Here is a 16,870-nt window from a genome sequence, read left to right on the forward strand (position 1 = left end):
CTGGTTGTTGGGTTGGTGCATTTTACTTCTGACTCTTTCCCTAGTTCTGGAAACAACTCTTGCTTCCACTCCCTCTCCCACGGCCTTCTGGAACTGGTCTCACTCACTCACAGCTTGACTCTTAACCTTTGGCTGGAGCTGAGGAACTGGAAGCTGTCTCCAGCACTGTCCTTCCTCAGTGCTGGACCTGTCCATTAGCCCTGCCCACTGGCCTAGCGTCTTTCCAGTTCTTTTTAATGTATGTATGTATGTGTATGTATGCACGCATGTATGTGTGTATGTATTGCTTGGCTTTTTCACTCAAAGCTCTGGCTTGAACCGCGATCCTCAGATCTCAGTCTCCGAGGTAGCGAGGGTTCTAGGCCTGAGCCACCAGTGCCCAGCTCCAGTGCTTGTTAGTTGAGAATTTCTTCTGTTTCTGATCTGTCTGGAAGAGGACTCGGCCTCACTGGACAGGCCACTGGATGGCCAGCGCCAGGACTGAGCCCAGTGGTGCACACATCCAGACGTAAGGTGAAGCAGCTTCTGCAGGCACTGCACAGAGGAAGCTACCGAGGGTCCTAAGGGGCCTGCCTGCGGGCCTTTTCATTGGTAGGCTTATTATCTAATCAAAGAAAATCTATAACGGGATTATATATGTGAATGGTCCAGTGTTTTCCCCAATACTGCTTATCTGACTTTCCATGAGTCACTTTTTAATTCAAGGATTGTAATAGGCAAAAGGATCTACTACCAACATATTTTTAAGTTTCAAATAACTGTGTCTTTGGATGTTATAAACAGCAGATGGAGATAATTTACAGATATGCTTTGTTTTTATTTTGTAATGGCCTCATTTTTTTATACAAACTTGCTTTAATTAGCACCTAGTGGTTCTATGAAGCCGGGGGTGGGGGTTGTTGTGACATTTCCATACATACGTACCATGTAAAGCACACGTCGTTCCACATGTACAATGAAACATACCCCAGTCAGACTCACCTCTCCTCTCTCTCCCTCGCCTCTCGCCCAGCCCCTGTGTTGAGAGCAAGGGCACATTTTAGCGTCCCACATAGACCTGTCCATTCTCTAGTTCTCTCCCCTCTCTGCAGGCCTATATCCTTGGTTAGCAATAAAGTCAATTATGTAACTTTCTCTGTGGTCTAAATTGCTTTGCTAATTCTTCCCTCCTAAGCTAGAACTAGGTCAGCAAGGAAATTTTCACACACATTTCTCCTTTTCCCTCGTTTCTGTTTCAGAGAGATTCCCGCTATTTCCTCATTTGATTAAGAGTTTGCAGCTCTCCGGGATTGGGGCCACCCGATCTGCTGTCCCTTTCTGCACCCCAGTTCTCACTAGAGTCCTGCATTCTGTGTCATGAATGCTGCCTTTTGCTCCCTGGACATCATTATTTAGCTGAGTCTCGCTGCTGTCAACAACCATCTTGTTCTTTTTATTTTTTGCTGGTACCAAGTTTTGAACTCAGGGCTTTGAACTTGTTCAGCTTGCCTGCTGGCGTGGCACTGTACTACTTAACACCTCCAGCCCAGCTTTTTTTTTTATGGTTATTCGGAATGGAGTCTAGTATACTTTTCCACCTAAGCTAGTCTCAAACTATGATCCTCTGGATCTCTGCCTCCTGAGTAGCAAGGACACGGCACAACTGGAGTCACAGCCGTCACCCACAGCCATCACTGGAGGCTGCCAGGGGCTCCTCTGCTTTGTTTGTAAAAGGCCGACTCCAGCTCCTCGACCGCTGGAAATGCACTGCGGGCAGCTGCTGGCCGACCTTTAGACTACGTGTCAGGTGTGTGTTTTTCCTTATCTGCTGGACACTGGCTAAGCGTGACAAAGAAAAATAAAACCTGAGCCAGGTGAAAAAAAACCTGTCATCGCCAGACAGACAGATGTCATGGCTGGATAGAGTGATGTCATAGCTGGATAGAGTGACACCATAGCTGGATAGAGGGGTGTTCTTGCTGGATGGGGTGACATCATGGCTGGAGAGAGGGTGTCATGTCTGGATGGATGATGTCAGAGCTGGATAGATGCGTCATGTCTGGATGCAGTGATATCAGAGCTGGGTAGAAGGTGTCATGGCTTGGTAGGGTGACATTGCAGGAGTTAACCTGCATTACAAAGGAAAGGGTTGTGTTCCAGATGAAAATCTGCAAGCTCTGAGCAGAAAGGTGGTGTCCAGCCATTCGACATACTCTGGTCAGCATGGAGTGCCACAAGCATAACTAGAGGCCCTCAGAATTACTGTGGACATGAAATGAGGTTTCAGAGCCTGTTCAGTCTAATGGAGAATGAGAACTGTTGAGGGGGGGGATCCACGAATCTCCTGGGCTGGAAAGGCTCTGTGACAATATAAACACGTGGAATCAAGCCAGCTTCATGGAATCATGCCGCGCAAGGCTGAGCTCATTATCGGAGCTAAATGTAATTGGTGCTGTCTAGAAAAGAGACTTTGTATAACTTCATTTCATCTTAGGCCTCTTTTTGGAAGCGCCGGTGAACTGGCTCAACTTCTCTTTGTGTACCTTAACCAAAGTTAAGCGAAGGCAGGGGCTTTGAGTTGCTCTTGGTAACTACATGTTATTTGAGGTCTGCTTGTCATTCTCAATCATAATCCAAATAATGTGTCTAAAGAAGAGGAACATGGGCAGGCTTCGAAATCATCTTCAGAGATATCTGCCAGCATCCAGGGAACTTGGGATCTACCCAGAGTTCTCCTGGGGGTGAGGAGGGCGGTTACATGGTTACCCTCCTCTCTGCCCTACCTCCAACAGCTGCAGTTTTTAAAAGGAACAGTATTATTCTTCACATTAGAAGCAACAGAAAACCTGCTCACTTCATTGAAGCATCGTGTTGTGTTTGGGTTATATCATAATGCCTAATAGCTTTTGCCAGTTCAGGCTTTTAGGATTCAGAATGCAAAGTGGACCTGAAAAGGAACACACATTTCTAGACTTACGGAACTTGAACTTAACAGTAACACTGGTGCAGCTTTCATGTCTTAACAGAATATGTTTTGGTTGTGAATTTTGGGGGAAATCCCTTCTGGAAATTCTACCTGGTCCTGTCTAGATGGTGAGCCATTCCTTCAAATAGGTTCTGAGACAAAGTTAAAAACTTTCACTGGGGCTGGGAAGGTGGCTCGGTAGAGTGCTTACCTTGCATGCATGAGGCCCTGGGTTCAATTCCTCAGCACCACATAAGCAAAAAGAAAAAAGCTGGAAGTGGCGTTGTGGCTCAAGTGGTAGCGCAATAGCCTTTAGCTGAAGAGCTGAGGGACAGCGCCCAGGCCCAGAGTTCAGGCCCCACGACCGGACTCCCCCCGCCCCCCAAAAAAACAAACTTTCACTGGCTTGAGAACAGCCAACTAAAGACTGCCAGTCCATTTGATTTTAGAATCCTAAAATACAGGGCCAAATGAAGCTAAAAAAAAAAAAAACCCTACAACTTCGTATAGTTGCATATATGTTATGGAGAAAATAAAATCTTAATTGGGTGTAAAGAAAAACAGTGGTTGCTATGGAATTTAGATTTTCTCATTGTTTTTAGACAGCTTCTGCAATTTCTTTCATATTACTTGGAGTTAGGACAAAACAATAATGTAGGGAAAACATCAGCTTAAAATTAGACCTTAATTCAGTCTAAATTCTCATTGTGACCGTGGTATGTGATTATTCTGTGCCTACATTTCCTTGAAATGAGTGTGATGTTTCCTTTTACAGAACTATTTTTATGTGTGCTGGTCCTGGGGCTTGAACTGGGGCCTCGGCTCTGTCCTTCAGCTTTAATCTCAAGGCTAGCTCTGCTCTACCATTTGAGCCACAACTCTACTTCTGGCTTTCATGATGATTAATTGAAGATGAGAGTCTCAGGGACTTTCCTTTCCAGTCTGGCTTCTAACTACAGTCCTCAGGTCTCAGCTTCCTGAGTACCTAGGATTACAGGTGTGAGCCTCCAATGTCTGTCTATAAAACAATTTTCAGGGAAGTAATTAAAAGCAAACAGGCAAATGGAGAGCAGTCATTATATCTAGACTCTGACGCTAAGCTATTTGTGTTCAAATCCCAGCATTGCCCCTAACTAAGCATCTGGCCTTGACCACAAACCACAAATCCTCCTACATTAAATCTCCAAGATGGTACCATGTCATGTGTGTTGATGCCCACCTCCAACACATATACCCGGGAAGCCACATCTGGAGGATGGCAAGTGTGAGGCCAGCCCGGGTTGTTTTGCCAGACTCTGTCTCAAAGTAGATAAGCAAGTAAATATAAAGTAACAGAAATGCATTGACCACGTGGGATTAAATGAAAAAATACCAAAGTAGCTGCAGAAGTGCTCGGCATAAAGCTGAGTGCTTCATGCGTGTTCAGCACTCACCTCTGCTACCCCTGTCATCACTTGGGGGCATCTGCTGAAACACAAATGTAAACCCTGTCATTTCTACTCTATTTGTAAATCCGATAGAAAATGGACTCGGTTTACTAGGGTGTGTGTGTGTGTGTGTGTGTGTGTGTGTGTGTGTGTGTGTGTGTGTGTGTGTGTGTGTGTGTTGGTACTAAAGATTGAACTCTGGGCATTCTTGCTCAGCTTTTTCACTCATGGCTGGGACTCTACCCCTTGAGAACCATGCCTCTACGTCTGATTTTTGCCGGTTACTTAGAGATAAGCATCTCAGGTTTGTCTGTGTGGCTGGCTGCGCACCTAGAGCAGGTCTCGGCCCCTGACCAGTCACCAATGCCCGCCAACCCCCCAGTCTTCACACAACTTGACTTACAATCTTTGACACCATTTGACTTATGATGTTTTGCAACTTTACATATAAATAAATACATATTACAAATGCATTTGTTAGACATCATACTTTGAATTCTGACTTTGGACCTTTCCCCCAGCTAGCGACAGGTTGAACTATATTGTCCGGAGGTGCTGGGTAGAATGGTGAGCCACAGTTCCCAGTCAAGTAGCCGATGGTTGTGAACACACAGCGAGCTCTGAGACTGAGCTTTGGTGCTCAATTGGTTAGGTCTGGATTCATCTTAACTATATTTCCAGTTTACAGTGAGTTCATCAGGATGTAGTCCAGTTGTGTAGAGCACATGAAGTATACTTAGCAATTACTCTTCCAACCAAGTGTAGATCTCTTCATATGAACGCACATGTGCAGGGTGGCCTTGCTTGGCTGGCTGCACCAACCAGATCTTCTGGTGTAAATCCACAGAGTTTCTGTTGTAATTCCTCAGAGAGTCTCAGAGCAGGTGGTTAGGCCTGGCAGCACAGGGTGCGAATGACATGGGAGTTGAAGCCTCAGCCGGGGATGATAACCCTGGAGTCTCACCAGGGCCTGCAGGGCAGCAGTGCAGATGCACCCAACATCTGGAATCTTCCCTCACTTCCCCATCTCTCGTCAACCCAGGCATCACACAAGCAATTTGGGGGCAGGGATTTTCATTTTAAAATGAAGAGTAGGTTGTGGAAGAATCCAGAATGCTTGTCCTGAAAGCCGTTTGCATTTATTAGCTCTGGAGTCAGCATGCTTGCTGAGTTCCAGTCGTTTTCTCTCCGAGAATGGTCTCCCAGATTCCACTTTCCCCACAGCCATGTCAGAGCGGAGTCCTCAGTGACCCGATGTGATCACGCTGTGTTTCTCTGTGAACTCTCAGACGTCCTGACTTGGCCTTAGTTTTGGTTGGGGGATGTGGCGGAAGAGAGGGAGAGAGAGGTAGCAGGAAATGTGGTTGGCCATGATGTCAACAGCTGATTTGAAGCTGTCAGACGTCACCTTGTAAGTAATCAAGCTTAATGTCTGCTAATAAAGCTTGCTTTTCAGACAGGAGGTCTGCCTGTCCTTCCATCTGCCCAAGATGGCAGCTGCCGTGGGCACCCGACGTGTCCCCAGAGCAGCCAACAGACAGCCAATCGCAGTTACTGAAAACACTGACATGGAAATGCTGTGTAGTTGAGGTCTAAAACCAATTTGGAGAAAATAATCTGGAACTAGTTCTGCTCATGTACACATCCCCAAACCTTTCTAGCTGAAGATGTTTTGCCATGGAGAAAGAGGTCTCTCATGTGCGTGCGGTATAAACAAACTCCCAAATATAGAATGACAAAAAGCGCCCTAAAAACAGGCAATCAAGAAAGAGACTGTGTGCATGCTGTCCTGCTGCTGATCTGTGCTACTGCTTCCTACGATCTCTGGAACATTCCAGAAGACTACAAGAAGAGCAGGGCCACACCCTCACTTGGGGTGGATCCCGGCTTGCAGATTTACCGACTCTCGGAAGTAGACTTGTAGCCCCAGAACCAATTAAGGAGACACACTCAATGGTTCTCAGACACTCACAGACCAACGAAATGTGCCTGTTGCCCCACACGCCAGGGCTGTGCCAAGTTCGCACAAGGAGACCTAGCAGTCTGTGGAGCCCTGCTCCCCCCATCCTCACATGCTTGTCGGTGACATCCCTGACCTCAGTGAACCACAGGCACACTGAGGGGTGGGGCTTCAGAAGGCTGAGCTGCGCCACACGGAGAGGGGCCACGTGTTCCATAATGCTACCTAGACAGCAGCTGTGGAGTAGCTGGCGTGAGGCGTGTTCACAGACTGACGCTGTCTCTGGAAGCAGAAGCACACAGCAAGCTCAGGTATCTCTCTGTTGGGACCAGAGACTGACCAGAACGAAACCTTGTATTTCCTCTAGTGTTAGTGCACCCATTCAGCAATGATGTCAATTTATGGAGCAAAAGTCCTAAGAATAATAGAAACCAACCAGACACTGGCTTTTTACTTCCATAAAATTGCTGATACGGAAAAGGTTAATGGCCTATGTAGGGATCAAGTTTTAAAAAATGAAATCCATGCTGGGTGCTAGTGGCTTATGCTAGCTACTCAGGAGGCTGAGATCTGAGGATTGCAGTTCAAACCCAGCCCAGGCAAGAAAGTCTGTGAGATTTTCATCTCCAAATAACCACCAAAAAACTGGAATTAGAGCTATGCCTCGGAGTGGAAGAGCGCTAGCAACACAGCTACGCAGTCAGTGCACTCACTGATTTCAGGCTGGCCTCACTTGGCTGACAGTTTCCCCAGGAGTGCTTGATACAGGCAGAAATTTCTTTTAAAACACATGCCTGAGTGCACGCACAGGCACACGCCTAACCAGAAAGCTGGTCTCTAAAAGTGTGTGTGTGCAGACACTCAAATGGCTCCAATCCCATTCCAGTCAGCAGCCCTTGGCATTGTTGGAAAGAGAAAACGAGACAGGGAGGTTGGGACTTTGTGGTGTGTGTGTGTGTGTGTGTGTGTGTGTGTGTGTGTGTGTGTGTGTGTGTGTGTGTGTTATAGTGCCAGGGAAGGTATCTGGGCCTTGCCCATGCTGGGAAGGGGCTTCCCTGAGTTCCATCCCCAGCCTCCTTCCCAATGTGGGCACACAGCAGGGCCCTGAGTCATGAGACCCCATGTGTAATGGCATGTGGGAAACGGTAGGGTGGCACCTTGCATCTCTTCTGAGGGATGTGGGAGCCTTCAGGGCTGTCAGCAGCGCAGCCTGCGGGCCACAGAGGACAGCAGTCTTGGTGGTCCTGCTGGCATCGTCTTCCCCACACTAGGTCTGGGAGTGCTTGTGGCTAATGGTACATGGGGGAGTGTGCAGGTCCATGATCCTAACCTGACCCACCATAGTGAGGAAGGAGTGTTGGGGCACAGTCCCTGCAGGTCCTGGGGTCATGGGCGGGTTCTGGGCACAAGGGCGTGGAGACTGACGTGAGCAGAGCCTTCCACGATGGGTGGAGGGAGGTGTTACAGGACACAAGGCGGGCCCCTCGCAAAGGGCACTGTCACGGCGAGCCCTGGAGCCACACCGGGCTGAGACAGGGACCGGACAGCACACACAGCAGAGAGGGCACCGGGGTGACACCAGCCTGCATCTCCCACACACTGGGTCCTATGTGTATGTGCTTCTGTCCTGGGTCCCCTGGCGGTATCTCAGAACCAGCCCAAAGAGTGATTTAATAGAAGAAGAGAGGCCCCCTGGCCTGGTGGGGAGGGGCCACCCATCACGGGGCCCCCTCCTGTGCCCACCCGTCACGTGTCCTCCTGTGCCCATGCGTCACGTGTCCTCCTGCGCCAACCCGTCACATGTCCCCCTCCTGTGCCCACCCGTCACGTGTCCTCCTGCGCCCACCCGTCACGTGTCCTGCGCCCACCCGTCACGTGTCCTCCTGCGCCCACCCGTCACGTGTCCTCCTGCGCCCACCCGTCACGTGTCCTCCTGCGCCCACCCGTCACGTGTCCTCCTGCGCCCACCCGTCACGTGCCCCCCTCCTGCGCCCACCCGTCACGTGCCCCCTTCCTGCGCCCACCCGTCACGTGCCCCCCTCCTGCGCCCACCCGTCACGTGCCCCCCTCCTGCGCCCACCCGTCACGTGCCCCCCTCCTGCGCCCACCCGTCACGTGTCCTCCTGCGCCCACCCGTCACGTGTCCTCCTGCGCCCACCCGTCACGTGTCCTCCTGTGCCTACCCGTCACGTGCCCCCCTCCTGTGCCCACCCATCACGTGTCCTCCTCCTGCGCCCACCCGTCACGTGTCCTCCTGCGCCCACCCGTCACGTGTCCTCCTGCGCCCACCCGTCACGTGTCCTCCTGCGCCCACCCGTCACGTGTCCTCCTGCGCCCACCCGTCACGTGCCCCCCTCCTGCGCCCACCCGTCACGTGTCCCCCTCCTGCGCCCACCCGTCACGTGTCCTCCTGCACCCACCCGTCACGTGTCCCCCTCGTGCGCCCACCCGTCACGTGTCCCCCTCCTGTGCCCACCCATCACGTGTCCTCCTGCGCCCACCCGTCACGTGTCCCCCTCCTGCGCCCACCCGTCACGTGTCCTCCTGCGCCCACCCGTCACGTGTCCTCCTGCACCCACCCGTCACGTGTCCTCCTGCGCCCACCCGTCACGTGTCCTGCGCCCACCCGTCACGTGTCCTGCGCCCACCCATCACGTGCCCCCCTCCTGCGCCCACCCGTCACGTGCCCTCCTGTGCCCACCCGTCACGTGTCCTCCTGCGCCCACCCGTCACGTGTCCTGCACCCACCCATCACGTGTCCCCCTCCTGCGCCCACCCGTCACGTGCCCTCCTGTGCCCACCCGTCACGTGTCCTCCTGCGCCCACCCGTCACGTGTCCTGTGCCCACCCGTCACGTGTCCTCCTGCGCCCACGCGTCACGTGTCCCCCTCCTGTGCCCACCCATCACGTGTCCTCCTGTGCCCACCCGTCACGTGTCCTCCTGCGCCCACCCGTCACGTGTCCTCCTGCGCCCACCCGTCACGTGTCCTCCTGCGCCCACCCGTCACGTGCCCCCCTCCTGTGCCCACCCGTCACGTGCCCCCCTCCTGTGCCCACCCATCACGTGTCCTCCTCCTGCGCCCACCCGTCACGTGTCCTCCTGCGCCCACCCGTCACGTGCCCCCCTCCTGTGCCCACCCGTCACGTGCCCTCCTGCGCCCACCCGTCACGTGCCCCCCTCCTGTGCCCACCCGTCACGTGTCCTCCTGCGCCCACCCGTCACGTGTCCTCCTGCGCCCACCCGTCACGTGTCCTCCTGCGCCCACCCGTCATGTGTCTTCCTGTGCCCACCCGTCATGTGTCTTCCTGTGCCCACCCGTCACGTTTCTTCCTGTGCCCACCCGTCACGTGTCCTCCTGCGCCCACCCGTCACGTGTCCTCCTGCGCCCACCCGTCATGTGTCTTCCTGTGCCCACCCATCAGGTGCCCCCCTCCTGCACCCACCCATCACGTGCCCCCCTCCTGTGCCCACCCATCACGTGCCTCCCTCCTGTGCCCACCCGTCACGTGCCCCCCTCCTGTGCCCATGTCAGTCCCCTTCCCATCCTCAGTACTCCACCCGTAGGGGAATGCCTTAGCTCAGACTAAAGCGTAAGTCCAAATGACTTGGTCTTGCGAAAGTGACTTAGTGTCAACAACTAGAGAGTTCCAGAGCCATGGGATTCCAGGCAGGTCAATCTCATTTAAGAACCTAAACATTCCTGCCGAGCTAGCAAGCATCTCCTGTTCATATCCACACAGTAACAAATACAGTAATTAATGACTTCCCGGAGGCTGGCTGAGCTGGTTTTTAAGTTGTTATAGTCAAATAAGCCGGGGGAATATTACAAGGAGATTAGTTTAGGGGGAAAAAACACTGTGTCATTTATTATCAGCCCAGAACATTCGGAATTGTCATTTGTAAGAAATAAGCTCATTATTAATAAGAGATTGCTTTTCTGGTCTTTATGTGACTATTTTCTTAAATTAATTTTTTTCTTTATTGCAAAACAAATGAGTGTTCATCTAATGTAAATTGGAAAATAGAGAGGGGCAAGTAATACAAAATTAAATGCACCCAGCACCCCTCTCTCTGGGTGCAAGCCTTGGTGTGTGTGTCCCGCGGACCCTCAGAGCTGATGATACATTTTAAACTATCCCAGACCTTTCATTTTACCCAATATGTTTGCCTTTCCTGGGTTACTGTGTATGTTGATCTGGTAAGGTGGATCACTTTATTTGGTTTTTAAACTCTACTCGTTTGCTCCAAAGTGAGAAACCCATAGATAAGGAAACATCTGGGGATCCCAAGTGTGGCTGGGCGGAGGGGTTGGGTGATTCAAGACAAAGCACAAAACACAAAAACAGCCAGTTTGACAGTTGTGGGTCTGTTTCCTACGGCTCAAGCCCCATGCCTCTCCTGCTCACTTTAAAGGAGAGCCAGCACCGAGGAGGTCCGAGAGTGAGGTACAAACGGAGAACCCCACCCCACCAGAGGAGATTAAAGGAGGGTGATCAAAGCCCGAGCATAAAAGCGTTAGCCTGTGACTTGACTTGGCCGAGGGCCCCAGAACCATCCTCAGAATAGAGCTGTCTTTGAAGTACTGGAAGCACCCTGGCTCCGAGGAGCTCTGGTCCAAGAACTCTGCAGGGTGGCACAGGGGCCAGCGGCGGTCCTTCTGTCCATCTCTCTCAGGCCACCCGTCCAGCCTATGCTCTGCCCATCTTTCAGGAAGTGCCAGAACACAGTGCCTCTGGTGTGGCACAGGTGCCGATGCTGGGAGCTGCGCTGAGCTGCAGGCGGGGGAAGGGGTGGAGGAAGCGGGCCACTGTCCCAGCCCAATTGGTTCTGAGAAGCCTGTCCTCGGCCCCCACCCATCACTGCTCTGTGTGCTTCCTCCTCCTTCCCCGCACTGCTCTGTGGAGTGACTTGATAAGTAGGCCATGCTTCCCCAAAACGGGGAGCGTGTCCTGCCCAGACCACCGTGGCCTTTCAGCATTACGCCTGGATTTCCTTTTTGTGCCGATACTAGGGTCTGATGCTCTCCCTTAGCTTTTTGTCACTCTAGGCAAGGCGCTCTACCATTTGAGCCACACCTCTACTTCCAGCTTTTGGCTGGTTAATTGAAGATGAGAATGCCAGGACTAAGGACAGAAGTGCTGTGATACAGTAATCACTCCCCCTGCTAGGAGCAGCTATGACAGAGAGGGTGCAGGGAGGAAGGGAAGGCCAGTATTGAAGTCAGGTTAAAGAGTTTGTGATTCCACCCGGAAAAAGACAAGACAGACGTTTCTGCGCAAGCTTTTGAGCAGCGCAGAGAAGTCTTCGGAGCTTTCGTCTGTGAAAACCGAGCAGAGCACACGAAAGGAGCAGGCAGTACTGGTTGCATGACTTTTAATCAGCAGGAATGACCATATGGGTTCACACTGATTGTGGAAGGCATCACAGAAAAGAGTATAAGTAATTATCAACACGCCGAGGAGAGAGGAAGGAGGACTTCCAGGCTAGGAGGCTGTCGGCCATGGCCCTCACAGCAAAGCACAATAAAAGTTGAGAGAGGCATGGCCTGGAGTCGGCACCAAGGGACCAGAGCCTCCGTGATGGACACACAGACGTCCAGAGGTGGGCGGAGGTGGACGGACATGGGAACTGGGCCTCTGCTGCCAACTCAAGAAACCCACGCAGCCCGGCGCCTTGGTGGCATTTTTACTGAATTGATTGACTCAGAAAGTGAAGTTCTTCCAGAAGCTCACCTGAGAACTGCTGCTCTTTCCTCCTGGAGGCTGGCCGAATTGCTCTCATGTTTTCACTGTAAAACTGTGCGGCTTGTCTCAGAGTAGCAAGGAGAATGGAACGCAGACCCTTCCCTCCCTCCTGCCGTGTCCTCTGGGTACAAGCAGATTATGTCTTACACACCTTTTATCAACTGCAGCACCTAGAAGAGTCAGTAAATTCTCAGTGTTGGTTGATTTGAATTTCCATCACAGTCTCCAAGATAAAAGAGGGGACATAAGAAAAATGAATACACTTACAGCCAGTCTAATAATGACATAGATACTCTGCATAGAGAAATGCAAATTGGGTGCCAATTTGAATTGCAAACATGTCGTACCCAAGAACCAAGGAGGGATAAATGGCTTCAGTTCTATCAAACTGATAACATCCTCTAACAGGACTCCCAGAGACTCCCAGAGTCACAGAAATGGCAACTAAGTTACCAGAGGGAAGAATACGAGAGAACCAGAGCAAGGCAAAGAGTCTGCACTCTTTTTGCTTTGGAGATAGTGACTAACCAGAAACCCACTTATTCAGGAGGAATGGGTAGGAGACTTCTTGGGGTGAGGAGAGACTGGGGAGAGGATGGGAGGACTCAAGAGACCATGCAAGAATAAAATGACCCAACTAGAGTAAAAGCAGAACAGGGACTGCACACAGATGTGATTCATCGCGGCCGCAGAATTGACAGTTACGTAGGCAAGGCGAAGGCCCACCGGTCCCCTTGGTGTGACCATCAGCAGATCTTGCTTTGTCTTCAGAGGCCTGCCTGCATCTCACCCCATTCTTTCTCTGGTCTCACAGCTGCCCGGCTGATCCAGAACATGGACTCCAGTGCTGAACCCTGCACGGACTTTTTCAAATACGCCTGTGGCGGCTGGCTGAAGCGCAACGTCATCCCGGAGACCAGCTCCCGGTACAGCAACTTCGACATCCTCAGAGACGAGCTCGAGGTCGTGCTCAAGGGTGAGTGCAGCCGACCTCCCGCCTCACCCGCCTCCTGCTCGCACAAAGCAGTGGCTGCTGGTGGTACAGAGGGCCAGGCAAGAGATTCACGGTGCTGGAACGGCTGGTGTCGGTAGACTTGGCCTCTCCTGTCATTCCTGCCTGTGTTTGTGGGTATACAACTGATAAACATGTCCTGCCTGTGCTTGTGGGTATACACAGACAAAGGCCTTCCAGCTCCAGAGATGATACACGTATGCCATTTTAGAGGGAACAATGAATAACCGTCCGTGCCCCTTCCGTCCCTATGAGACATGATTAAGGTTGATCTTCTCTCAGAAGCTTAGGGGAGGTCTGAACTCCAATCTCCATCCTCTGTTCCATCCTTCTCTAGAAGTTGCTTCAAAGGGAGAAAAATCTTTAGCTCCTTTAACATCTAACCATGTAGAACCATCCATTTAATCATTCTGACCATGAAGGCTGCAGCTACACAAAGACAATTCTATTCCCGCCCTTCAGAGGGATATCTCTATTCAATTCCAACTTCCTCTGTGTCACTTACTTTTCCAATCTCAGCTTCAAGCAAAGTAACTCTCGCCTAGGACGAAGCACTGCGTGGCAGCCTGCAGGCCTCCAGATAATCTCGTGGAAAGTCAGCAGTCCTCGAGATAAACCCCTTTGAAAGGACTCCCATCTGAATACCTTGTGAAAACTGTCTTCTAGTTGCGGGCTGGGAATGTGGATCAGAAAATGAGTTTGGCTTTTCCCTTTGGGGTTGGGAACTCAGAAGAAGAAATGCAAGGCCTTGGTTCTGGTTTTACCGAGCTTAGGCCGGAAGCCATGGCGGCTGCGAATGAGCAGATGTTCTGATGCATTTTCCTCCTTCAGACGTCCTCCAGGACTCCAAGCCAGAAGACATAGTGGCTGTGCAGAAAGCAAAAACCTTGTACAGGTCTTGCATCAATGAGTGTAAGTGCTCCTTATGTTCATTTCGATAGGAAGGGGCCAAAATACACATGAGCATCACCTTGCATTTCTTTTGATTGTTTCCTGAAGCTGCCATCGACAGCCGAGGTGGACAGCCTCTGCTCAGACTGCTGCCGGAGATACACGGGTGGCCCGCGGCCACTGAAAACTGGGACCAGACCTATGGTAAGGCAGCGCCCTGCTGTCTATTTTTAAAGCACATGGATATCCGGGTGGCGTCCGTGATCGCCATCAGTCATGAACCCCGACTTCTAAAGACCTGTGTCCACTTTCATTGCTTTAGGGAGTTCTTGGACAGCTGAGAAAGCTATTGCACAACTGAATTCCAAATATGGAAAGAAGGTCCTTATCAATTTCTTTGTTGGCACGGATGACAAGAACTCTAACCAGCACATCATTCATGTAAGTCTATGCCGCACAGCTCGGGGGACTTCACAGCGCGACCTGACTTCCAGGAACCCTGTGGCAATCCTCACTTAGAAGCAAGGCCTATTTTCATGTCAGTCACACGAACAACCAATAAATTCTGTGCTGGAGGATTGCTATTATATTCCTAGAAGGTTCTCCCTCACTAGTGAGTTCTAGAGCTACCACAGGGCTTTGCACCAGGCCTTGCTCACGCGCCCGCACCAGGGAAAGGATATGACAGGCTCCCCAGGGATGAGGTAGGGCCCCAGGTAAGAGTGGCACAGAGGAGAAGGCAGCCAGGTGACGCCAGGTCCTGGGCCACTGCTCTGCAGAGCCTCACCATCTGTTTGTTGTTTCCTTCGGCTTCCCTGGAGCCTGTGGGTGGCAGAGCCACCTCCAGGTCAGGTTCCACTCAGGCCTGGTGTTAAAGCGGCAGCCACTGGCCTATCGCTAGCACAGGCGCAGACAGACGTCTGCTTTGGTCCAGCTAATCTATACCTACAGAATGGTTTGTTATTATTTTTTTTCTAGTTTGACCAGCCTCGACTCGGCCTTCCTTCCCGAGACTACTATGAATGCACTGGAATTTATAAGGAGGTAAGTTCTGAAAGGGGGGAAATAAATCACTCTCAGTCACAACTACAGAACCATCTGTTGCAAAAACCTGTAATTAATGAAGGTGACTAGAGCCAAGTTTGAACATCCTTCCCACATTCTCAATGCGTGACAGACACCTGAAATCACACAGAATAATGAGCCATCTTTCAAAAAGACCAAATGAAGGTTAAAAAACAAAAAGCTTAACATTCCTTACCGGCATCCTGATTTTAGTACTGAAAATCACGCGAGTCTGACTTTTTGCAAAGTCACTTTTACAAGTTCTAATTCACTGGTAACTTGCAGCATTTGGAAAATGATCAGGTTGTTTGGAGCACGGTGTGGTGTCACTGAGGACAGCGGTCAGTTGACTGGTCCCATGAAAGGCATTCTTCTAGAACCTTCTGAGGCCTGTGCAAGCAGGGCATCCCTCCTCTGGTTCTCATAGTGGCCCACCCACCATGGGCTGATAGAAGGGACAGCTCAGATGAACCAGGACAGCTGTGCGTGGTTAGATGGGAGGGGCGGCGGGAGCCTACAGATGTTTTCCTCACCATTATTTGGTAGTTGACCTTCGATGACCCTAGGCCTCACGGAGTATGCCCTGATTGAAGTCACTTCCTGGTTGCAGTCTTTAGCAAAGGATGCTTTTGCCTCACACTTACTTTGCCTAATTACTAAGGTCAAATCACATGGAATAAGCTGTATTTTGGAGTTGATACCCAACGCTGAAAGGAAGGGAAACCTTGAGGTGTTGTATCAAAGGCCGAGCCCAGATCATCACAGCAGTGCACGCTCTCTCTCGGGAGCTGTGTGTGCACTGGCTCCGGCCTTGGCACGCAGCCAGCTGCTTCCTGTTTCAGAGGTAAAAGATACCCAGGAGGTCAGCTCATTACATCATGCTATCGTCCTGTGAGCAGGGCGTGTTTCATGTTTAGGATTGTACCCTCATACATACACCAGTTTGTTCCCAGTTCTAACGTACATAGATATTCCACACTTTCCAAGGTCTTTCTGAAGTCACTCACTATGGGGATGCTTCTTTTTCATTCTTCATTTGTCCAGCAGATAGGAGGTAATAGTGTGTTGGTGCATTCATACTTGGGTATGTGGCACTCTGGGTCTTGAATCTGGCATAAGGGTGTTTTTCTTGACTTAGGGGGTTTGTATGAAGTTCTGAGTTGTTGGTATCTTAGATTAGGAGGATGTCACTTGATTATACAGCCCCCCTGGGGGGTGTCTGTGGACCAGGGGCCCCAAGTGTCCGAGGGCAGTAGGGTGTAGATGTGCAGACCCCCATCCTGGTGACCGGGGCTGTGTGGACCAGGGCCTGGTTCCTAACCAAAGAAAGACGTTGTATGAGGGCACAGTGCTGCCCGGCGCCCACAGTGCATGTCAGGATTAGAATACTCGTGAGTAAACCACTGGGCTAGAGAAGCTGTTCCGGACAGGAACCCATGCTTGCATCCAGCCTGGCGAGAAGGAAGAGAAAGGGATGATTCGTCCAGGGCTTTTCCAAACTCTTTGAGTTCAGAGGGGGGAGGGGAGGGGTTTCTTAGGGAAGACGAAAGAATTTAGAATGTGGCCACATGAACAAAAGCCAAAAAGAGATTACTCAAGTCTGTGTGTCTGAATCAGAGGAAAAGCACACAGGACCCCCAAGCCCTGTCTGACGGGAGAAGAGCTCAAGGGTGCCGGGAGCCAAGACTCGACCTGGTATGCCCACTGACCCTCCGAGGTGCGAGTGCAGCCGAGGACCAGGCTCTCTGAGGTGGTAGGAGAGAAACGAACCCCGAGGAAACAAGCCCCCCCCCACCCCCCGCTCTCGTGGAACCCACATGCTAAAG

General features: G+C 51.2%; 1 protein-coding gene across 3 annotated transcripts in view; it reads left to right on the top strand.

The window, feature by feature from the left end:
- Mme (membrane metalloendopeptidase) overlaps positions 1-16,870 on the top strand; it is a 71,135-nt gene that overhangs the window by 13,359 nt on the left and 40,906 nt on the right. For all 3 annotated transcript variants that reach the window (XM_042685470.1, XM_042685469.1, XM_042685468.1), the window contains exons 4-8: positions 12,891-13,052; positions 13,920-14,000; positions 14,088-14,183; positions 14,302-14,420; positions 14,958-15,023. In XM_042685470.1, the coding sequence (XP_042541404.1) occupies positions 12,891-13,052; positions 13,920-14,000; positions 14,088-14,183; positions 14,302-14,420; positions 14,958-15,023 (524 nt within the window). The remainder of the gene's footprint in view (positions 1-12,890; positions 13,053-13,919; positions 14,001-14,087; positions 14,184-14,301; positions 14,421-14,957; positions 15,024-16,870) is intronic.

The sequence above is a fragment of the Dipodomys spectabilis genome, unplaced genomic scaffold (genome assembly GCF_019054845.1).
Source record: "Dipodomys spectabilis isolate Male_0828 unplaced genomic scaffold, ASM1905484v1 ptg000095l, whole genome shotgun sequence".
NCBI classification, from domain to species: Eukaryota; Metazoa; Chordata; class Mammalia; order Rodentia; family Heteromyidae; genus Dipodomys; species Dipodomys spectabilis.